The sequence below is a fragment of the Vidua chalybeata genome, chromosome 8, assembly GCF_026979565.1.
Source record: "Vidua chalybeata isolate OUT-0048 chromosome 8, bVidCha1 merged haplotype, whole genome shotgun sequence".
In the NCBI taxonomy this organism is placed as follows: Eukaryota; Metazoa; Chordata; class Aves; order Passeriformes; family Viduidae; genus Vidua; species Vidua chalybeata.
Window position 1 is genome coordinate 314,582 of NC_071537.1, and position 25,175 is coordinate 339,756.

General features: G+C 45.7%; 2 protein-coding genes across 5 annotated transcripts in view; one reads left to right on the forward strand and one right to left on the reverse strand.

Annotated features, from left to right (window-relative positions):
• Positions 1-25,175, reverse strand: part of INPP5A (inositol polyphosphate-5-phosphatase A) — a 188,993-nt gene that overhangs the window by 106,421 nt on the left and 57,397 nt on the right. The window lies entirely within an intron of this gene.
• Positions 16,596-20,055, forward strand: LOC128791322 (DBF4-type zinc finger-containing protein 2 homolog). The gene is made up of 2 exons (XM_053948883.1): positions 16,596-18,180; positions 18,303-20,055. Exon 2 carries the CDS (start codon positions 18,906-18,908, stop codon positions 19,869-19,871), a length of 966 nt encoding a protein of 321 aa, XP_053804858.1. The 5' UTR covers positions 16,596-18,180; positions 18,303-18,905; the 3' UTR covers positions 19,872-20,055.

Below are 25,175 nucleotides of genomic sequence, written 5' to 3' on the forward strand. Positions count from 1 at the left end.
ACAGGACATACGGACATGAGGACACACGGACACAGGAAACAGGGACACACAGGACATACGGACATGAGGACACACGGACACAGGAAACAGGGACACACAGGACATACGGACATGAGGACACACGGACACTGGCTTATGGACACTTTGGCACTCGGACACAGGGACTCTCGGACACAGGACACGCAGACACACAGACATGCGGACACAGAGACACTCAGACACACGGACATGGGACACATGGACATGAGGACACTCGGACACATGGACATGAAGACATAGGGACACTCGGACATGAGGACAGGGTCACATGGACACACAGACACGGACACACGGACACGCAGAATGCGGACAGGTGCACACGTGGACAGACGGACACGCGCCAGGCAGGGAGCTCCTGCCAGGCACCCTGCAGGGGCAGCTCTGTGCCTGCACACCCCCCTCACCCGCAGTGCAGGACTCAAGGAAAACAGGAACATTTTTAAGCAATACCTACTAAGCCTATAAAATCAGCCAAACCCACAGAGAACTGACAGCAACCAAGTGTGTTCCTAAGTCTGTAATTAAAAAAAAAACCCAAACCCAAAGATCTTCCCCTAAATCCCAATCAAAACATCCTTTCGGATAAAAAAATAGGTAAATACAAATTTCCTTAATTTTCAAAAGGAAGTTGTTTTTTAAAAAAACAAGCACAAATCACTGCTATGTGTTTCAGAACCCTAACCCCATGCCTTTTTCTGACTAGCAACAGATTAGAGTTTTATTCAAAGCATTTTCCAGTGAAAGCAAAAAAAAAAAAAAAGTAAGCCATAAGAAAATTCAACTTCCTACATTGCATCACCTTCCTCACTTTTAAGGGCCAATCTCTTGGTTACAGGCAAGAGAAATGCCCTCCTAAAGAAGCTACACTAACAAGTGCACAGATGCTATTGACTTCAGTGGGCTTCCTCGGGAATTTACATATTTACCAGATTAAAAAAAATATTAACACCCGGACTCAACAGGGGTGATCTGGCCCTACTGTTCTTTTAAGTAAGAAAAATGTCCATTTTCAGAAAGAAGACTCTTGATTTTGAATTGCAATGACTGCAAGTACCCTGATTCACACCGTATCCTGTATAGTTACACTACTGCTTCTGGTTTTCCTTGATAAAAATAAAATGTAAGACATAAGGAAAAGTAGCCTACTAGCTCAGGTCAGGGAAAAAAATAACTTTGCTGCTATGTATAAAAACACAAGATCGATTTTCTGCAATTTAGTATCTACATTTAGTTTTGAATTTTTAAACTGTAAATTATCAAAACAGCAATACTTGTTTCCTAGCAACATTTCAGTAAATTACTAGACAAATCCAAATCACTGAAATGAAATTTTTAGCCTTAAAATACTGCATATATATCTGCCTAGTCTTTTAAAACCTGCTCCCTAACAGAGTGGTGACATTTTTCGTTTGGAAGTTTTACAAGGATTAGTCATCATTTTTGCTATTATATGCTGTATAATCAGCCATGTAAACTCCTGTCAGCTTGCCTTAAATTAACTTTAATTCAGGTTTGCCAAAGAAGAAAATCCGACTGTAACTAAATGAGGTCAAGGACTTTGAGGACCTCATCGAGTCCCACAATACCTGGATCTCTTGATGAAGTCCATCTGCTCATCATGAGTCACACAAATGGGTGCAAGTATGGATGGCAGATTAAATAACTCTGTTTAATATTAGTCAGAAATAAGAAACAATAACTAATATTTGTAAAAAGTTACACCTGAAATATTCCACTCTGTCTTATGTTAAATGTACTTAGCAGAAAGGTCAGAGCTCCTGAATTTGCTAGATAAATAAATGTTGGTGAGGTGGATGAATCACTGGAGAATTGGTGCATGGCAGCGAATGAATAACCTGCAAATGCTTCCCAAACCCCATTATTTCCCTTTTTCCAGTAGGCCAAAGATTCATGTCCCTGCATGCCGCCAGTTCATTACGGAGAAATATCATTCCTCTCCTGGCACTCTCTGGGCGGCCTCTCAGCCCCACGAGGACCCTTTAATGTTTAATTCCCCATCATCTGCTCCACTGAACAGCTTAATCTCTGCTTGTATGATCAATACTATATCAGTGTAAATTAAAATGACAATTTTAAAGTAATTAAGCCTGTTAATGCTCGATTCAAATGTCATTATTTGCACAAGGGATTGAGGAGAAATTACATCGTGTCCAGGGTGACAGGAAAATGTTTGAGCCTTCTCAATCCTGTTGCCGCTGTGCCACTGGAGGCTTTAGCAAAGCAGATTAACTTCTAGCTCCCACTGCCAGGATACCTATCCAATTTCAAAAGAGGATAACACAATTTGATAAATTTAATTCCAGCTACAAACTCAATTATTGTGATAATGGATGAAAACTGGGAGGAGACACTAAACAAGACTCACATAAAAAATACACTTAACTTCAGAATGAGATACAACAGTAATTGTTTTATTTGATTTGCTCTATCCCTTTTGAAAACCCTTTAAATAATTGTGATTGTTAGAAGAATGGCCAGCATTTATTAAATAGCATGAGCTCTAAGATCAAAGTGGCTGCAGTTTAAAGGATTTTGGTCACAATGGAAATGTTTGCTATCCTTCGTTGTACAGCTACATTTATTAGACAAGTAAAATTACATCATTACAGTATTGGATCTCATAAATAGATCTATAAAACTCAACTACACTCAGATGAAATCTCAGCCCATTCTATGTGCTGGCCTTTTCAGACCTTACTGTGACAGCATGTAGTCATTTATTATTTCAAAGGAAGATTTTAATAGTAGAAAACCCTAAACTTTTAAGAGACAGCCATAGGAGTGGGTTTGCATTTCAGGCCTGACCAGTGGAAAGTGCAGTCAAGCTATTGTTACCTGAGCTCATCTTTAACCTCGGGATACAAAAATCCACAGCAATTTAGGCAAAACACTGGACAGAGCAATCAACATTTTATATTTTGAAGCAGAGACCAGAAGTGAGACACTGAATGTCATGGTTTTGACTCATTGGTAAAGAAAAGTCAAAAACCTCCTATGCAAAGGAAGTTTCAACAGCATCACACTCCTACTGCAAAGGTACCACCAGCCTGAGAGGTCCATCAGCATTCCTGTCACTGGATATTGTTTAATAAATTCAGTTTATCTGACCGTTTGCATTTCCCGAAGTTCTCTGAAATAATTATATTGAATTTTTATTAGTGCACATGAAACATTTTTGGCTTTCACTTCTTTGAATAATAAATGGCATATATTAAAGTGCCTTACAGGTCTAATAACTTGCATCAGATCCATGTAGGCCTGTCTTATTAACTTTTAGTTTAAATTACAGCAGAATTCATCAATCAGTGTTTCTAAAAAGCAGACTGCACATTGCCACAGACTCTCAAGAAAAATGGATCTCAGGACAATTAAAACATCTACTGTGTCTCAAGTATTTAATCAGAAAATCTATCAACCCACAGATTTTCTTAGATGAACTGTCTAACAAAGAACCCTGAAAGAGTAACCGAACACTATTAAAAATTTTTTACAGTGTTGAAGAAAATGGAAAGAAAGAACTGAGCTTTAAAAGCAAGCTTAAGTTTTAAAATTAAATTCATTAACTCTAGCACAGAGTTCTGAAATGAAAATTAAGTCAAGCTGCAGTAGGCTTGGTGCTCCCTCACTCAGTCCTTGCACACAGCAGCTGCTGCCGTGGCACAGCTCAGACCCAAGCCCCGAGTGCTGTCCAATGTAATGAGAAAGATCTGTCTCCTGCAGGAATAGCTGCAGATTCAAAACTGGGACTCCATGGGAATGCTACTAATGTGAGTTAATGACATTTTGCTCTGATAATGAAATCTTTAAATTATAAAGCTTCTGCACCAAAACAGAACCAAACTGCTATCTTTTAAAAAATGACCAGAGAGCACATCAAACGAGTGAGGCACTGTTACTCTGGGATTCCCCAGTTCCTTCAAACTCTGCTTTACCCTCTCTCTTCTCACATCAGTGACAGGCCTGAAGACCTGGCTGCTGCCACAGCATATGGAAGCAAGCGTGTGTTGGGCAGGGCTTACTCTTCTTCAGGAAACTTGGAAGAGGAAATTAAACATACGTCTTTTGGAGGGTATTTTAAATTATATTAGGAAATATGAAGTAACACTGTTTTCATACCACACTGAAATTATCATCCCTAACAATATTATGCAGTATCTGCACTGACAGCTTGAAATGTCTCCCCTGTTATGCTGTATGAATAATTAATCCAGACATGAGTCCACATATGGATTCTACAGCTAGCTAGTTGAATTCATAGAATATATATTAAAAAGGAGTAATGTGCCAAGAGTATTGAACAAGGCACTTCTCCTCAAGCATCCAGCTTGCTCCCACAAGGCAGAGAGGGAGCATGGTTCACCAAGGGTACAGATGGGGACAGCTGCCTAACCCCACTGTTCAGAGCAGAGTTCATTCCTGCTGAAGGAAAGGGAAGGGAAGGGAAGGGAAGGGAAGGGAAGGGAAGGGAAGGGAAGGGAAGGGAAGGGAAGGGAAGGGAAGGGAAGGGAAGGGAAGGGAAGGGAAGGGAAGGGAAGGGAAGGGAAGGGAAGGGAAGGGAAGGGAAGGGAAGGGAAGGGAAGGGAAGGGAAGGGAAGGGAAGGGAAGGGAAGGGAAGGGAAGGGAAGGGAAGGGAAGGGAAGGGAAGGGAAGGGAAGGGAAGGGAAGGGAAGGGAAGGGAAGGGAAGGGAAGGGAAGGGAAGGGAAGGAATACAACTTTCAAACTAGTTCCTGAATAGACTATTAGACTATTTCCCTTTGTACCTCACCTAAAACCTGGGCACATGCTACTACAGCTTTTCTGGCTTGCATTACTAGTAGGGTGTGTTAATGGACATCCCACCGAACGGAGCAACACATTAATTGTTTCCCTACGTACAATAATAGTTCCATTTATCATGCACATGTTGACCCATGTTGGCTTTGCAAAGCTTAATAATCATCACTGATCTCAGTGCCTGAAGAATGAAGGAAGCATTGGTAAAATTTTCCCCAAGTGACAGATTCATTCAGAATTATTGAACAAAGCTTTGCTGCTGAAGATAGAACAAGTGTTCAACTGTGCTTTTCAAATTGCACTGGCAGGCTTTTAAGGAAATAACACAGGTCAGTAGAAACAAACCAAACATTACTGGGAGTCCATCAGATTTACTTATCTTCATCACTGTTCTGTTTGAAAATAATTCTTTCTTTTACTACTATATCTAGTATGAGCTGATTTTTTCTACTAGGCCTTTATTAATCTGTGAGAAGATAAGGAAAACCAAGTGCTTTAACAGATTACTAATCTATCTTGATCTTCATTCCTCCTATGCATATTTGGTTCATTTAGCACCTGCAGTAATGAGAGGCTTCATCTGGGTGATGGAGGATCTTTGTCCTATGCTGGCAGCTCCACAAGAAGCTGTTCACATCAGGTACCCATCTTGGGCAAAGTAAACTCATTTAAACCCTTTTTGGTGAGGCAGCAGATGGCCATGTTAGACCCAAACACTGTGAGCTCAGCCCCTTCAGCAGAACCCATCCAAACACACAAAGGACAGCAGCATTTTATAAGAAATTACCAGAACTTTTCTACAGTTTGACAAAAAGGAACTTGATGAATTCTCTGAACACAGGTGACAGTTGCTCAGTTGCAGGGGGTCTCAAACCATGCAGTGAAGAGGCTCCCAGGTGCCATCCTGGCCCCAGTCCCAGCACTGACATGAGTGCCTGCACAGAGCAGGGTCTTGAGCAGAACCGCTGATCTGAATTCTGAATCAGCCATCGTGACTCCGGCTCCTTCTGTTCACTGCTTCAGTGGGCTTCTGTCAGGAAATGCTAACAAGCCTTTAAGCTCTTTAAGAGCTTAACAAATTTTCAGTTTGCTCCTATAGATTTCATGCGGAATATTTGTTTCCCACACGTGGTGCCATGACACAGCACTCAATCATATTTGTCTTTTGCCCTGATATATGGTCCAACCACAGTACACTTGGTCAAACCTTTGCCAGCCTGTCAGTTACAAATTTTTCGTACTCTTTAGGAAAGTCCAGTGACAAGTGATTGAATTAAAAGACAATCTGGGCATAACACTGATCTTACCATAAACCGAGAAAATAAACACAACCAGCAAGACCTGAACAGCCACTGACTTTTTTTTTTTTTTTTTTTTTTTTTTTTTTTTTTTAGTATCACAGTCAGGGGAAGGTTGCTAAGGACAATGTGGCATGACCAGGGTAATGCCACAGTGCTGCAGCAGCTGAGGATGCTCCTGACACGTGATCTCTTAACCCTGGCACTGGTATTTTCAGGTGTCAGGACGACAACGTTCCAAGTTCTCCTTTTTGCCAATGAAACAGAAACATTTTTGAAAATAGAGAAAAAACCCAAATACATAGTGGGTCTGTACTCTCTTTAATTTCCAAAGTAAAACAGAATCTAATATTGTTTTTCCACTTGGAAATATTCCTAAACAGGAAAGGAGAAAAGTTTTAGTGCTGCTGTGTTAGACACAGCTGCCAAAGATGTCCACAGGACAAGGACTGCAAAGCTATGAAGGAAGGAGACAACATTTAAAGACTGTTAGGAATTTTTTCTTGCTTTCCATCTTTACATCGCTGCATGTAAACCTGCGGTTTTTTGCTCTTTTACTGGTTCCTTGGCCTACACTCTTAAAGACTTATTCTCTTCCTATTTTTTCATTACTGAACTGGGTATTTTATGAACAAACTCTAAGAATATCCATTAACCCACAGTCAAAAAAACGTCCCTGAAAATAAACACAGGATCTTTGCTATTTAGCACACACAAAGAGTAACAGGTTTACAAACTGCATTTACAACACTCACATCATTAAAAAATCAATTTTTTTTTCCCTTTGCCCTCACCACAAGTGATCTGAAAGGACATGAAAAATACTGCCAGATTTCCCAGGACATGGGGAACCCCACCTGTGAGCTGGTGGTACCTACAGATTCCTGTGTGTAAGCCTTAAAGCCCTGGGAGCACACTTAGGTGCCATTTCACAGGAATACCAGAAAAACAGATACAGGTTTAAAAAAAACCCAAATAGTATAAACCCCAGGCATTTTAACCAAACTACTGCACACTAACAATGGCTGATGAATAACCTGGCTGAAGAAATGCAGTTATGGAGGGAAGTGGACAATGACCCAAACTGCCATTAGCTATAACAAGTAATTTACAGAGATCCAGTTTTATTCCTCTTAATTGATGATGTTGCCTTGAATTAAACAGAATAAACACATGATCCAGGAAAGGAACACTGCAAAATGGGAACTTGTGCCTATGGAAACATATGAAGGTGTGAACAGTGACTCGAGGACAGCTGGGGTGCAGTGAAGGCTCTGCAGGACAGACCCAGTGGCTTAAGGGTGTTTTTTAACACCGACCAAACTCCTTTCTGTTCATGGAAGAGGCTCCTCCCAAGCCCACTGCAGCTCTCCTTTCCTGCTATGTTTCAGCACCGAGCCGGTGCTCTGCCATTGCTGCGACAGCTGCCAGAGAACAGCAACATCAATAAACCTGTTCAGAAGAACATTTTGATATCTAAAACTCAACTGGCTGCTTTTTAAGAGAAAATGACTTTTTGAAAATGCAGGTGACTTTATTTTACCCTTTCCGCTAACCAGGAAGACCTAAATACATCCACGCCCAGAGTACACAATGCTGCAGGGCCCGAGCAAGTCCCACTTAAAGAGCTCATTACACTGCTGCATACCTACTGCTGGTCGGATGTAAAATGAAGTTAAACCAATGAAGCAAAAATAATCCATTTAATGCTTATGCTCTGTGATGCATTTCTATGGGGTTTCTATTGTTGTTGCTACAGTGCTTCTGTTCATTCTTATGCTTTAGTGGTTCAACTGCAATTTATCAGCCTGAAGTGGAAAATACCTGGCACCTACTTAAAATGCATGGAGCTAGCAATAAAATTAACCTTGTGGCAATTGTTTTCCCACATGTTTGATAGACCAATGTCAGCTCATCTGTTAGAAGGAAATAAAAAAGTCAAGCCTAAATGTACAAAAAATTATGATGGAAGCCTTAAATAAAGCAAGGGTAATGCAAGTTTATTGAGTCAAAAATCAATCAATCAATGACCGAGTGGATTAGGAGCACCTCATAAGCCCCAAAGAAATAATTTGCCCAAACACTGAGATTTAACGGTAGAGGACCAAATTCCAACACTTTTAGGAAGTAAGTAATGAAAAATCAATTTGAAAGGAAAAACAGATCAAGAACCCTGGATTCTGACATGCCGACACATTTATTGCTGAATACCATTTCTTGGCTGACCCGAAAACTTCGGAAGGTGTTTATTTACTTTCAACACCTTCCAGAGATCAATATTTTTAATTTGGATCCGAGTTATTATTTTTCACATCACAGCATCGGGGAGTGGAGTAAAGTGGCTCATATTTTAGTGCTAAAAAGATCGATATGACAGTTTCACCTTCACTGCAGCCCCCCGCAGCCGCACGGGTGCACATCATCACGTCCCGCAGGGGGGTGCAGTGCCGCGGCACAGGGAGCAGGTCATCACCCAGCCCCAGCTCCAGACAGCCCATGATTTACCTGGTCATGAAGGGCCTGGTGCCCTTAGAAAACCAATCTTGCTTCTCCCACTTTATCAGGCCTGTCTCTTACCCGGTGTACGGGAAGGGGGAGGGGGCAGGATGAGAGAGAAGGGGAAGAGAGGGAGGGCTGGAGCAGAGCGAAAGACAATCAGTTTCACAAAGCGGATTACGTCCCTCATCGTAAATGAATCCATTCCTTTTTACCTTCCTTGAACCAGGGCACATCTGTAATCGATAATTAATTTTCCATAAATTTCAAAATATTGTTCTGGTGGCTGGAAGAAGTGGAGCGCACGGGGGAAGCAGGAGGGAGGATCCTGTGGCACGAGGGGCTGCTCGTGGGCTCTGGTGGTTCCATCGATCGGCGCTGCAGGGCTGGCGAGAGCCACAGAGCCGGCGGGCGCTGCCCACACCTCCTGCCCTGCTCCAGGAGCCACAGCCACCCTGAGCGCTCCGGCCTGGCTCTGCCTGCCCTCCCCGGGGACACACCAGCTTCACAGGTACCTTTTACCTACAGTCTCGGGGCTCCAAACCTCCCTTCTACAACAGCATCACCCTTCCAGGGCAGGAGACTCAGATGCTGCACAAACACCAACACAGCGCTTCAGAAAAAGGACGAGTGTTTCTAAACACTGAGAAGAGCATTAACTGCAGGTTTTACTGTGACATGGAGGTCATGGATGGGATGTGTGTGGCATGAGAACAGGCCTGTGGGACTTGTGGCTGGCAGAGCTTGGAAGACTCAAGCTTATCTGGGCATGCATGCACTGCTCAGGTAACTTGCTGCAGGCTGACTATGCTGTCTGGACAAAGTACTCGTATGATCACAGAAGCACAACTCAAACCCAAGCACTAATTGGACACCCCAAGTGACTTTGTAACAAAATGGTGATGTCCAGCCCCCAGAAGTCATTGGTGATACAATAACATAGCTGTTACTTGTTATTTAGTGCAGTAATCAGTTCCTTAATAGCACAGCTCATTTGAAACCACATGGATCCCAAAATGGGAAAAGCATCTACCAATAAGAAGCATTTATGAGGAAATCTCACATTTGCTTCTTAGTGTGTCTTAGAAAGCAAGCAGCAGAGACAATGAAGAAATGTGTATCTGCAAGATGGGCTGCTCCAAGGAACACATTCTTTTCTCGGCATAATTAATAGCTCATACTCTTTAAAAAATTGCCTTCATGAAGTCCTGTGCTTGGAAGAGTGATAAATGACAGTCATCCTCCTGGGGTGTGTTCCAGAATACTAACTGAAAAGTAAATGCAGGACTATTTCTCCAAATTATGTATCCGATCTAAAGGTCATATTAAAGGAGCAGCTTTATGTAATGACATTAACTGAAAGCCAGCAGCTTCTGGCTTACTGACAGCAGCACTGCAAAGTCAGGGTAAGGAGACTTCCTCAGACTCACAGGGACATGCACAGCACCCAAGCACACCGTCCCCGATACACCTCTTCTGTATGGAGAGGGACTGATACGCATTTCTAAATTCCAGTCAGTAAGTCCTTCTTGATTCAAGAAGTGGAGAACTGCAGTGACTGACAAACAACCCAAACGCATGGATGATCACCTGTGGTTTTGTGACGCTGTTTAGAAGGAAGAGTTCTTGGATTTCACTGCAAAGCATCTAATTTTCCAATTAAATCTCACAACTCAGTAAGAATTCTTGGTTTGCTGACCTCTGTCAGTCAGAAACCAAGGGAATCCAGGCTGACACATGAAATTTTGTACTCTTATGTTAGTATTAGGAGATCAGAAGACAAACACTAAAACCTGGCTGAGACTCGCCCTATGATCCTGGTGTTCCCAGGGGTTATTTGGAAGCCTAGCAGGGAACAAGTTTGTGAGTTGGTATCTCTCACCTGGGAGAAAGGCTGAAAACAGAGGACATATCCAAGGCCCCTGGAAAAACATCCATCACTGGATGTGCTCTGATGCAGACACATACCTTGGATAATGCTCCCCAGACTTCTCCACTCTACCATCCTTGCTAAGGAACACATCCTTCCCTCTCAGCCAGTATAGACACACAGCATTTTACTGGCTGTTAATACCTGCTGCATCTCTGGAGAAGACTTACAAAAACTATGCAAGTGGTATTTTGTTGGCTTATAGTTAAAGGCACAAAAATGAAGCAGAGCTGTGGTGCACTGGAAATCCTAAGAAATGACTGCCTAGTGACTGTCTCCAGTTTCACAGCCTGATTTAGGATTGTTTCATCTAAGCTTTTTTAATTTTGTATTTTCCAAGTGTTCTAATTTTTTTAGCTCAGTTTTTTCTCACTCTTTCAGGACCACTGGAAATGCTTTTTTTTGGTCCACCAAAAAAATGATTTCCATATACAGAAGAATAACCCTAGTCTACATGGAGAAATTACCAGTCAATACAAATTTATAGCAAAGAAGCTGTTTTGCACTTCCACAGAAAACAGCAGCTTCCAAATTATATTTTCATCCCTTCCTTCCCCATTTACCTCCAAGGTCTCTGGCCCACAGGCAAGTGTTCTCCCACTGCTGCCCAAAAGCTAAGTGGAGGTACCACCAGAGAGGAGTCCTTGTCCCTGCCTAGAGGGCGAGTCTGGAGAGAGGACACACCCATAGAGTGAAGGTCCAGAGTGTGTGCAGCAGATAAGCTCTGGTTCAGCCTAAGGTCCCAATGCAGAGATCTGCACTCTCTTTGCTTCACAAAGAATGAGTCAGTACAGAAACCTTTTCAGGAATACAAGGCATATAAGACTGCAGCCTTCCGAGCCTAGGTTTGGTGAGCCATTACTGTAATTAGCTGAGAGAGACAAAAATTCTTGCAAAATCAGTTAGAGGGTTTTGTGATTTGTTGTGAGTTTTTGGTATTTGTGTGTGTGTTGGTTTGATTGGGTTTCTTAGATTAAAATTATGATTTGTCTTCTTCTACTCCCCAGGGCACATACATTTAATGATCATTAGGACTTTGTTCCCAACATTCTCACACATTACCCATCCATGCAGACTCCCTTTCCTTACATGATTCCTTATTCCATGGTCCAAACCCCCCAAACTGCTCTACTCTAAATGGTCAAACCATCAACTATGAATTTTAATTCATATTAAATTCTGGCCCAGTTTCTGGGCAGCCCTATGTCTCACAACTTCCATCACTGTGAGCTGTACCTACAGGCACGTGCTGTCCCAGTCTGCTTCCAGGGACACGGACTGGCTCATCACTGGCACATCTGCTGACTTTCACAGATATTAAAGATCAGCCCTAACACTGTACGAGACAGATTTCCATCTTCCATGGTATTTATATCATTTGGTGTTCCCACTTGGATAAGCTGATTCCCTTTCCTGCCCCAAATAAAACTTTGCTCCTTTACTGACCTTGTTATTTGGAAGAAACAGAATCCACTTTTCAGATGCCAATTCCTGTTTACAGCACAATTCTTCCTATGCTTATTACAAAGTATGTGTAAGAGAAGCCTTCTAGTTTGAGGAAAAATAACATGGATGTCCCAGAACCCCGGTGCAGCGACAACTTTCAGAAAAGAAAAACATGCCTCCTTGTAAGAGATGTTCCAAATGTTAGGATGAGTGCTTCTCCACTAAACCTAAGAGACAAAAGATGCACAACCTGAACAGTCCGACTGGAAGGATGCCGGGACCACCAGTCACACAAGCACCAAACCCCGTGGGCAAACCAGCACTTCAGCCCTGCCAGGGAGGGACACAGCACAGGACACAGCAACTGTGTGTGTAATCCAGGAGTCATGTCCATCACTCCCAGAACCAATGTTCACGGTGATTTTACTTCATTCAGAAATCAGATTTTACATTTTTCTCCAACAACATCTTTTGTTTGCCTGGAAAATATGGAATAGAATGGAACCAATCCCAAACTCCTTTACACTTTGGTATGCACAACTAAAAGAAGGGAACAGATAACAACTCTTCCCAACTGCAACTGCTGCCACCTCAGGAGACGCGGTATTTATCCTGTTTATTAAAAAAATTGTATGATCAGTTGCTTTTGTTTTGCTACATTTATTTATGTTAATAAATTACTGCCAATATGGCAATCTGTGTTCAGTGTAAAGGCCAGAATTGAGACACAAAGCTACTCCTGTACAGTGAGCCACTCAGTAAATAGCAATATTTGGAACTGTTTGGACAGAGACAGCAGTGTCTCAGCCAGAATTCATGAGCAAAAATCACTGAATTTGTCAAAATGACTAAACCCCACATTTCTACCTTTTCCTCTTTTGTTTCACACACTTTGCATGTCAGGAAAATACTCCCTGTTTGACATTTCATTGCTTAATGCTTTACTGGTGCAGTAAAACAAGACAACTGCTGAAATTATAGGAAAATAAATTTGTAATTTCTTCCTCATTTAGCCATTTTTGAAGCTTGTGTATAGGAAAGTCATTAATGTTATGTCCTCCTATCGACGTTCCAAGCCTTTCAAGGGATAACTAATGTTTTTTCTATACTCTTCCATGTGGCCAGTTAAATTAGACACATTATTTCTGTGCTGTTAGGGAACACTGATCAATAGATACTTGGAAAGCCCTCTAAGCGAAGTGGAAACACTTCCTCAGTGTCAGAGGGTTCTAGTTTGGGTCCGTATGCTGCAAACATTGCTAAATGTAACGGAGCAATGAGAGTGTGTCTGAGGCATTTCAACCCTCGCGTCCAAACCTCCGAACACTCAGGGCTCTTGAAGCATGACACGCTGTCTGCTGGGCCTTTGTCACTGGCTTCTGTCCCTGGGCATGGCTCCACTGCCAAAACCCATCGGCCTCTGTCAGCACAGCCTGCGGGCTTCAGCTCAGCTCAGCACCACCCAAGTGCTGTGCAGAACCTTAGCCTTTTTCCCTTGGAAATTAATGTTCAGTGTCTTTCACAGCAACAGCCATACCCTGAGATATGATCAGGTGACATAACACAACTCTATCTTTTGCTCCCGTTAGTTTTTATTTCATTGTGAAATAACAGCTGCATTCCCAGCCTTTCTGCACGGTATGGTGGGTGAGCAGTGCAGTGAAGCCCGACTGCCATAGGATGTCCACAGTCAGGGTGTGAGCAGCCTCATGGATTGCTTTCTTTTTGGCTACAAATGCTGCATTATAACATTATGTCAAACACTAATAAACCCATCAATTTCTGTCAGTAAACACCATGCATCTGATTTTTTCTACAGTCACACTGATCTTATTTAAGTATTAATTCAGCGCCTCAGACAAACACATTAGCAAGTACCTTAAGCAGCATTTCATAATTTCTCAAGCAATTACTTTCTTATTTTCCAATCTCATATCTTTTCTTAAAAGCCAGAGCTGTTCCACATCAAACATTTTGTCACACAAACCAAATTCCACACATGCATTACCTGAAAAGAGCTGTTAATGACATGAAGGCTCTGTGTAACTGGCCCTGCCCTTCATCCTGCTACACACAAATGCAAACAGAATTTCTGACTGCTCCATACCTTTGGCTTTTTTTTCTGTAAAAATACTAAACTTGGGAACTAGGTGCCCAAATTTCTAAAGAGGACCCCCATGTGGGGCTTTGAAAACTTCAATTTAAAGTATTTCCTGTATTATTTGTGTCAGATCCTCAATTACTTGAGCAGATAACACTGTTTTCCATTACCATTCCTTCTGTTCTATTAAATACACCACATCCTCCCGAGCACTTATCAAGGCTTTACTCAGAGTGCCCCTGAAGCAGCAGCCCTTGTGAGGAGCCTGGACAGCTGGGGGGCAGCGAGGGGCTGCTGAGCACTGCCCCGCAGCCTGACTACAAGGCTGGGAGGATCCCTGTGTGTTAGAAGCGAAGGCTTAGGTCCGAGTGGATACACTCCACAACACTTCAGTGTCCAACTCGTGTTCCCCAGTGTGCCGAACGCAGCACGGACCGAAACACTCAGCGCTGGCTGGGGGAAGAGCCTGCTCAGGGGTAAGCTGCTAACCACGGACACCGAGCAACCCTCTACTCTCCTTTCTGCTCCTGGGAAGCTCCCTCGCTCCCGGCCCAGCCCGGCCCGGCCCGGAGATGTTCGCAGTGAACACGCGGGTGGGGAATCACAGCCCCTGTGCCCACAGCACCCGCACTGAGCCCGGCCGCTGAGCACCGGGCCCGCCCTGAGCCCGGGCCCTGAGCCCGGGCCCTGAGCCCCGGGCCGGCCCTGAGCACCGGGCCCGCACTGAGCCCGGGCCCTGAGCACCGGGCCCGCCCTGAGCACCGGGCCCGCCCTGAGCCCGAGCCCTGAGCACCGGGCCCGCCCTGAGCCCCGGCCCTGAGCACCGGGCCCGCCCTGAGCCCGGGCCCTGAGCCCGGGCCCTGAGCCCCGGGCCGGCCCTGAGCACCGGGCCCGCACTGAGCCCGGGCCCTGAGCACTGGGCCCGCCCTGAGCACCGGGCCCGCACTGAACACCGGGCCGGCCCTGAACACCGGGCCCGCACTGAGCCCGGGCCCTGAGCCCCGGGCCGGCCCTGAGCACCGGGCCCGCCCTGAGCCCGAGCCCTGAGCACCGGGCCCGCCCTGAGCCCCGGCCCTGAGCACCGGGCCCGCCCTGAGCCCGGGCCCTGAGCCCGGGCCCTGAGCCCCGGGCCGGCCCTGAGCACCGGGCCCGCACTGAGCCCGGGCCCTGAGCACTGGGCCCGCCCTGAGCACCGGGCCCGCACTGAACACCGGGCCGGCCCTGAACACCGGGCCCGCACTGAGCCCGGGCCCTGAGCCCCGGGCCGGCCCTGAGCACCGGGCCCGCCCTGAGCCCGGCCGCTGACCCCGGGCCCGCCCCGCACACAGCGGGGCAGCGCCGGCGTGTCCGGGCTGGTGCTGCTCCGCTGCACCCAGCGCCGCACAGCAGAGTCCTGGGGCCCGGCAGAGACACACAGGGCACAGCAGTGTCAGCCCCGGTACTCGGGGCGGGGACGGATGCCACGATCAAAGCCGTGAGCTTTGACCAAGACAGCCTTTAACTCTGCAAAGCCTGCTCCCAGCTCCCCTGCCGCGGAAATTTCCTTCCTTTCACCTCCAGAAGATTTGCCGTGTTCTTGGACTGCAAAGAAACCGTATTTAAATAAAAGGCGAGAAAACAAAATTTTTATTCCATTCACAAAAAGTGAGAATCTCTTTCTAGTCATGCTTTCCCTCAAAGTTCTTTACTGTTTGAATAGAACAAGTTTATCAAACTGAATTATTCTTCAAGAGACATGCACTTTAAGTTCTATGTTCTTCCAAGTATTATGTACTATAACAGAAGGGGGAAAGCTAAGTAGAAGTGGAGAACTTTAATACAAAAAGCAGACAACAAGTCTTAAGCTGCCATGGACTCCCAAATCAAAACCTTGGAAATATGTCAGCAATATCACTGGACTGTCAAAAGCAGAGTTGTCAAACAAATGGCAGATGATTGAGAAGATTTACTGTTTGAGGTATGTGTTGAGCCAACCAATAACTCTTTCCATAAATCTTTGGTCAAATTTCTTTAAGAACATGCAGAAATTAAATATGCAACAAGGCAGAAGCAAACAAAACTGCCACCTGTTTGTGCACTTTAAGGAGAGCAGCTCGCCCCATGGCAGCCCGCGGCAGTGCCACAGGTGACCCACCGCCGGCGGCCCAGGGCGAGGAACTGCCCCGGGGCTCAGCGCTTTCTGCTGCTCCTACCACAACGCACAGCAAACAAAACGAGCAAAACAAAACCCCAGCCACAGTCCATCCCGGAACATCCCCTGTGCCGTTCTGCCTGCGGCACCCTGCCGGCCCGCGGGCTCCCTCCAGCAGCCGCGGGCAGGGCAAGCCGGGGACAGGCCCGGGTCAGGCCGGGGACAGGACCCACCGGAGCGGGGAGAGGGGCGGCGGCCGCCGCGCTGCCCTCAGCCGCTCTCCGGCGGCTGCTTCTCCTCGGCCGGGCGCTCCCAGCCCAGCCCAGCCCCGCACAGCTCCCCCAGACCCGCGGCGGGGACACGGTGCCGGGGACACGGAGCCGCGGACAGCAGGCTCGGGGAGCGCCGGCCAAGGACCGCCAGCCACAGCAGGCTCTGCGGGAAAGGAGTGCTAGGCTTTGCTTTAGCCTCACCTCTGCAGCAGCCATGAGAAAAGTCTTTTAAAAAAAAACCTTTAAAAGCTTAAAATAGTTGATTTCTTCTTGTGTTCAGAGAATATAGTCTACAATTTAATTTCAAGTACCGCAGCTGTTTTTTAGATAGATGTATTCCTACAAAAACAGGTTGTAATAATTCTTTACAAATATTTTTTTTTCCTAACCATGTGGTCTGTTGCACAACTGCAGGATGGAATTCTTAATATAAAATCCACAGCCCATAGAAAATTCAATTATATATATGAATTCCATAGCTGATACAAAACAGTATAACAATTTTGTGGATAAAGAAGCCGCTTTATCACTGATTTTCTCAGCATCGGCACATCTGTAAGCAACAGAGATGTACGCATAGCTGTATTACTGGGCTACTGATCTGTGAAATCCCTCACTGTTTTGTAATTATTCCTCCTCTCACAATTATATAAAAGTGTCAGAAAACAGGTGGAAGATGAGCCATGCCCTCCCAACAAGAATTCTGTTGATGGGTTAAGAGATATGTTTCAAAAATGCATAGGAAAAAAGACAACTCAAAACCAAAGGAAGTCTCTTGCTGTGGCAACACCTTTCAAATGCCATTTCCCACCCAGAAGAGATTGGAAGACATTACCTGACAGACAACTTAGTTCCCTAAGAAATTAAGTGGGAGGTTTCCTTTCTGGTGGTTGTAAGTAAATGTCCATGTCACAGAATGACAATACTTCTACAACCATTTTTCCAGGATTTTGTCAGAAGCTGTAGGATTAACTTTGACATTCATGAGCTTTCTTCACGAACTCATTTTTGTTCAATTAAAAGAAGATAGAAGCTAATGAAGAGGTCAAACTTCGTGACACACATTTCAAGAAGCTCCCAACCATGTATTTCACCAAAACTCCTGAAAAAGCAGGAGGCTGTAAAAGGAAAGGATTCTGGGTTACAATGAAGACGATGAACTCAATGAGGATGGACAGTGAGGTAAGAACTGCTGGAACATGTGCAGAACCAGTCTCCACCAAGTGCAGTACCAGCCCTGATCCCTGGCAAGCACTGCCACCACGAGGCTCCATCCTGCTTTGCATTTTCCCTACAAACAGGAAATTAAAATTCTCATTTTTCCATTTCCATTTTTCTACCACACACACCTCGCTAGAAGCGCTTTTGTGCATGCAAGCACATGGCTGGAGATTTGCTTCTGGCACTTTAGGGCGTTTATAAGGAATACTAACATGTTTTTCAAATCGTTTTATTCCTTTTGTTCTGCCTAGGAAGCGGAGCTAGGAGAATATAATAAAGACCACGCAAGTATCCAAGTAGCCAGCACTTGCACACAACCAGTGCTCTGCTGCCAGCTCTTGCCCAGGACTACCACACAGCCCTGCACCTGGGCACCCTCTCGCTGCCACTAGCCTTACACATGCTTCCACGTGCTTGAGTACCAACAAAAAAATCCCAAAGAACTGGCAAAGTAAGATTTATTTAAAAATATTTATACTAACTTATCACTTAGGGAAAACAAAACAACAGTGAGACAGAGGGGAGCATTTGCTCAGGAGTAATATGGGAGACTGATGATGACAACACTTGCAGGTTTCTCATATATGCCTCTTAGAAAGAAGTCTGGACTTTTCTCCATCCCAGAAGACTGCTCCCTGGATGGACCTCATAGGAGTTAATTTGAGAAGAGAGTCTGAATGACACTCGTGGCTTCTCCTGTGGCATCACCTGCACTTGCAGAACAGCCCAGTCTCCAACCCTCCCTCCAGAGATCATCACATCTTGCCAAGCAGTGCTGCTGCCACCCACTCAGACAAATTACTACTTCTCTGGGTTGGCAAATTTTTAGAGGTAACAGTATAAAAATAAACACTGGCATACAAATTATCTTTCTATGGAAAGGAGAGGGAGGAAGAAAGGGTAAAATGGAAACAGGCTCACGTGAATAGTGAAGAAAATTCACTTCAAGACTACAGTAATCAAAAAGCAAGAAAACACACTCTAAAGTCTACTGTTCAGCAGTGGGTTACAATGACAAATCTGAGACTGTGATCGACATCCCAGCAGCAGCAGAGCCCCTTCTCCAGCCTCCCCAGGGCCAGAGCACTGCCCCTGAAAGACACCCTCGGGGTGTGTGTGTGTGTGTGTGTGTGTCCCCAGCCTGGTGGCAGTGTGTCCCAGCATGTCCCCAGCCCCATGGCAGTGTGTGCCCAGCATGTCCCCAGCCCCATGGCAGTGTGTGCCCAGCGTGTCCCCAGCCCTGTGGCAGTGTGTGCCCAGCATGTCCCCAGCCCCATGGCAGTGTGTGCCCAGCATGTCCCCAGCCCCATGGCAGTGTGTGCCCAGCGTGTCCCCAGCCCCATGGCAGTGTGTGCCCAGCGTGTCCCCAGCCTGGTGGCAGTGTGTGCCCAGCGTGTCCCCAGCCTGGTGGCAGTGTGTCCCAGCGTGTCCCCAGTGTGTCCCAGCGTGTCCCCAGCCCGGTGGCAGAGTGTCCCAGCGTGTCCCCAGTGTGTCCTAGCGTGTCCCCAGCCCTGTGGCAGTGTGTGCCCAGCATGTCCCCAGCCCTGTGGCAGTGTGTGCCCAGCGTGTCCCCAGCCCCATGGCAGTGTGTGCCCAGCGTGTCCCCAGCCCCATGGCAGTGTGTGCCCAGCGTGTCCCCAGCCCCATGGCAGTGTGTCCCAGCATGTCCCCAGCCCGGTGGCAGTGTGTCCCAGTGTGTCCCCAGTGTGTCCCAGCGTGTCCCCAGTGTGTCCCAGCGTGTCCCCAGCCTGGTGGCAGTGTGTGCCCAGCGTGTCCCCAGCCTGGTGGCAGTGTGTCCCAGCGTGTCCCCAGCCTGGTGGCAGTGTGTGCCCAGCGTGTCCCCAGCCTGGTGGCAGTGTGTCCCAGCGTGTCCCCAGTGTGTCCCAGCGTGTCCTCAGCCCGGTGGCAGAGTGTCCCAGCGTGTCCCCAGTGTGTCCCAGCGTGTCCCCAGCCCGGTGGCAGTGTGTCCCAGCGTGTCCCCAGTGTGTCCCAGCGTGTCCCCAGTGTGTCCCAGCGTGTCCCCAGCCCGGTGGCAGTGTGTCTCAGTGTGTCCCCAGCCCGGTGGCAGTGTGTCCCAGCATGTCCCCAGCCCGGTGGCAGTGTGTCCCAGCGTATCCCCAGTGTGTCCCAGTGTGTCCCTAGCCCGGTGGCAGTGTGTCCCAGCGTGTCCCCAGCGTGTCCCAGCGTGTCCCCCCAGCCGCAGTGTGGGGCTCCGGGGCTCCTGCAGGGTGTCCAGCGCCCACACCTGGGTGCTGCAGCCTGGAGCTCCAGCTCCATCTCCTGGGGAAATCCTGCCTTTCTGCCAAGCCTCAACATTCCTGTAACACTGTTAATGAAGAAGTGGGCTGAGAACTCATCACCATGTGAATTCCCTCAATATTCAATTCAATTACAGCTCTCTTCCTAAATCATCTTTTTTACTTAACCAAACTCTAAATTGACAGAGCTAATAAGCTCGGGAGAATCAGTGTACACCATCCATTTCTGGGAACAGGACGATATTTTCTAAGACACATTAATAACTACGACAGGATTTATGTGTAAGATAAATTCATTTCAATTTCCTTTTTCAATTAATGGCCAATTATTTGAACTCAGCTCAACCAAAAATATTACTCAAGTATCATTAATCTAACAAAAATTAACTTTACTGTTCTCTCAGTAACGAGCAGATATAATTTTAAGGTACAATAACACACTTGAATAACACGTTGCCCATCTGTATTCTCAGGACCACTGCTCCCCACTGGAGCCCCCCGTCATGCTGGCTCAGGTTATTGCTCTTAAGGATAGTGACTTGGGCAAAGGTCTGCCCTGGATGCTGCTGCAGGCTACCAGTGCATTATCTACCTTGGAGTAAGAGCCATCTTACATTTTAAAAAATGCTGGTACAGAGCATGTGAAGTAAAAACAATTCCAGGGAAAAAAAAAAAAAAAAAGAAAGCACAACCTTTTCCTGCACACCCTGGCAGTGCCTGGACTTGCTTTATCCTGAGTGTTCCCACAGTCTGGTGCCACCCACCCCCAGCCAGGAGCACTGGGTGCTGCATGGCCTGGGGCACCGCTGAGCCTGCCCTGCTCTGGGACAGCGACTGCCCCGCGGGTGCAGGGACACGGCTCGGACAGGGCACCACCAAGCACCAGTGCACACGGCAGGGGCACCCAGAGGGGCGCTCAGCTCCCCACATCCCCCAGGACCCCTGCCCATGGAGAGGAGACCCCATGGGCACTGACTGACTGCTGCCTCTGCCACCTTCAGCACCCCAAACCTCTCTGCCTCAGGAACTGAAGCGCAGGGGTGTAGAAAGCACCTCAGAAAAATGCCTGTTGCCACTGTATTCTTTCTTTATAACTTACTTTGTCCAGCCCCCAGGTGGTTATTGCAGGGAAGTTTCATTTCAATCATTATCTCAGCAAACCCACCCTCTGAACGTGGGGAGCTGTGCAAGCACAGCAACCTCTCTCTCTTCAATCCACTGGTATTAATAAAATTCTGCTTGCAGCTTGAGGCTCTGGTGTTGTTTAAACACATCTCTAATGTCAGAAACGCTGGTTTTGAAAGGATGGTTTTGGTTTAGTTTTTTTTAATTTGAATGAAACCCTGCTAGACAATGAACTAATTACCAGGAGGAGGAGGCTGGAACTTCAGCACATCACATGTAGAGCCCAGTGGCATTTGTTCATTGGAAGGTCACCTGTGGGCCTGGGCAGGCACACAGACAATGGAGGAATCTGTTTGTTTTTTAAAAATAAATCTGTTCGGGGAAGCAGAGCAGTTACCCCACTGTGCAGATGCTTCTGCCCATCAGCTAAGGGCTGTGCCAACCACACAGCTCCCAAAATGCTCCCTGAACACTCCAGGCAGGAGCTGGTGGTCAGCTTGCCCTTGGAGGTCTGGTTTGCCAGGAGCCCTCAGGACTGATGTACTCCAGGAAAGATTCTCTCCCAGCCTACAGAAATCACATGTTCAACACAGCAGGAGGCTTTAAGCTACACAGGAGTTTCCTCTGCCTTCTCTGAACAATGAAAAGGAAGCCAAGGATTTGCTAAGCTATGTAAGACCTTAACTGAGTAGTCCAGAAATCAATAAATACACGGCACAAAACAGGACTAGACTTGATCTCATTACAATAAAAATGTCACTGATTATACTGACGTGTTTTCATATAAAAACAGTTATGGATTTGATGAAAACATCAGTGTATTTTTGACTGATACTTACCTTCAGTACATTTTCTTATTCCAGAATAAAAACACCTTATTTACCATTAACTTGGGTTATTCAAGAAGTATTGACATGCAAAAGTTCAACACACCCAACTATTTTTGAGTAATTCTTCACATAGAAAAGTGACAAGATTTATAATTTACCCCTTATATGAAATATACCAAGTACAATAAAATTAACAGAGAATGTAAATAATGGGATGTTTGGTAAAATCAATGGAACTGCAAAGACCTGTTTTATTACAAGTGAAGTCCATTCTGTATAGTCACAAATAAAAAACACAATTAATTTTTCAGCTTCTCAGATTTTTACCTATTTCAGTCTTCTTATATCTGTCTTTTCATTAATTGCACATTCTTCAACAGAAATCAAGATCTATTCCCTATATAACATTTTATACAACAAAAGAAAGTACCATGCTTTCAAACAGGGATTTACAGGAAGCTGTGTTTCACAAAGATTTGCCAAGTTGAGTGTCTGAAATTTAGCACATGAGCCAGTTTATCCAGACTTGACTGCTATTGGTATTTCCAGACAAAACTGAAACAGCAGCACAGCTGCCAGTTTAGTTAATCTGAAATTTCTGGGAAGCCATTGTCTGCCCTGCAGAGGCTGTCACCCACCATCCTCATCCATAACTGCTGGAAGCTCTGAGCTCCAGCACTGCCCCCTTCCCAGCGCTGACAGCCATCAGCTCTAATGCAGCAGCTCTCTGCCAAGAGATTCATCTTCAGGTCGTTTTATCATTTTTAAATCTGAGAGAGCTGTGCCTCTCCCAACTGTGACATGAACTGCTTCATCCCCGTGCACCCTGTGACACCCCTGCTGCCCCCAGCGCCTGGCCCTAATGAAAGCCTTGTTCCAGGAGTCAGTGGCCCAGGCTGCCACTCCCAGCCTGACCCTGTGGGCTGACCCCATCCCTGGGACAGGGACCTGCTGCCCCAGCACCTTCCCTGGCCTTGCACTCGCTGCTCTGGGGTTTATTCTGTGCCATGTGTTTCATAAGTTTTGACTGGAAGGAAATCCCACACAGTCTCACCCTACCATCACTCCTAGCAGAACAAACACAATCCACTGAACCACAGCTCTCTCCCTCATCACAGCACCTACCCCACTCCCCAGACCTAAAACCAGCTGCTTGTACACCAGATTTGGTATATGTGACCAAAAATGACAAATCCTGGTATTAAGATTTATGTCTGGGATGATGCAAAATGATCCACTTTGATCCTTCATACAATGTGGATTATAAGTTTTTAAAACCAAGTGGCTCCACTAGAGACACCTCATTTTTATGCTGGTTTCTTATTTCTGATGTGGAATTTGCACCTGTGCTGCTGTGAGCTGGAGACAGAGGCTGCTGACAGTGTTGTCTCAGATCCTGCTGCCAGTCCTATCAAAGCCAAGCTGAGTAACCGTGGGCAGCAAAATCTGGTTTAGTTTTGCAGGAGCCAAGCCAAGGAAAGCCTTACAGAGGAAGTGATGCCAAAACTGGTAAAAAAGGGGATGTGAGAGCAGCAGGGATAAAGGTTAGCCAAACTGTAACTACTTGGGCTTCTCCCTTTCTGAAGGAAATAGCATTATACAACAATATATGATAAACATTTATATTTCAGAGAGGTAGTAATATAACGACAAAGCTACGATCTGCTGCCAAGTCTGTGCCTTAGAAGGGATGGAAAAAAGTCCACAGAAGTTACAGAACTTTACAATCAAACAGAACTAACAAGGAAACACAAAGACACGTGACATCCTACAAGGCAAACCACACTGGAGATAAAACCAAAACTTTACCCTAAATGGACACACCACATGTGAAACCCCTGCTCACACAGTCACACATACACACACACATTGAACAGAGGAGCTGGAGATCTGCCAGTTCAAGTCACAAGTGTGAAAAACCATTTCTGTGAATCTTTGATTCCTGACAGCAGTGCCAGGATCTGTGAATGCAGACTGAGAGCATTCAGTGCCAAAAAGCAGACTCTAACAAGTCAGAAGGTTAAGAAGCTCAGCGTGAAAGTGCACCCTCTCTTCTGTCCAGGTTTTTGAGTTTGGTTCCAAGCCACAACTACTACTACAGTCTAAAAATGAAGGTATAAACCACTCCTCTAGCATGCAGCATTTCCTCCCAGTCATAGTAACACAAAACATCACTGAATAATTGCTCTTCCTTTGGGTTCTGCCTTTTCCACACTAAGCAGATTCAGCTCTAAAAGGTTCTTAAAGTTACAAACAGCCTATCATGTGGAGTACACATCAAAGACTTCTGTAAACCCATTTTGTATCTCTACAGTCACCACTTCAACAGGGAGTAATTTAACTAAATAATAAGAACATGGTTTTGGTTACACTATTTCTATGGAAAATAACATTGGTACTAGCTGTCTCTTTTTTTCTCTTCCCCTTTTTTTGAATCAATATGTTGGCAGAACTCTTTTTTCCCCCTGGAAGGCCCAGCTTTAGTAAATGAAGGATTAGAATGAAAAAAAAAAAATGCAAAGTAATATTTATGACAAGAAAGGGGGAAATACAAAGGTGGTTGGGGAATACTGCAAGAAACACAATGCCTACAAAATAATGCTGGTATGTGAAACAAGAAACCACATTAGTTCTTGAACTGGGTGTCACTGGGGACATTGCAAAATACAGGGTTCTTCACAGAGACACAAACAGCACATGCTCTGACTGGGATTCCTGTTCAGCCTCTCTAGGAGCCTTTTTATCCACCATAGGAATGCCATCAAATTGAATCAATGCACCTCATGCTAAATAAAAGAATTTCAATACGCTGAAGTATGTGACTATTCTTAAACACAAAGAAGTTGGACTTTGTTATGGATTGCATTAGTCTTCTATGCTGTTTCCCAAATTAAGATCACAGATTATTATCCCTTTTTCCTGTATCACAGAAGAATCTTGACTGGAAGGGAGCTCTGGAGCTCACTGGCTGTGAAGGCAGGTCAGGTAAATGCAGAGCCCCTTGCAGCTCCCCTGCCCACATCAGGAGATCTGTGCTGCAGGATCCCCACAGGGATGTGTGTGGGATCATCTGGATGCAGCTCAGACCTGTGAGTGACTCCAAAACATACAGCTCTGTACTACTGCTTTTACCTACCAGCACTTTCTGAACATCTGCAGAGTACAGTTTCAACATTAGTGACTCACTAACAGTTTGTCCCTCTAAGGCTCAGTAAAGCTGATAATCTTGTTTT

Excerpts from the sequence above, each read along its gene's own strand:
- LOC128791322 (XM_053948883.1), top strand. The coding sequence starts at position 18,906 with ATGGCAGTGTGTGCCCAGCATGTCCCCAGCCCCATGGCAGTGTGTGCC.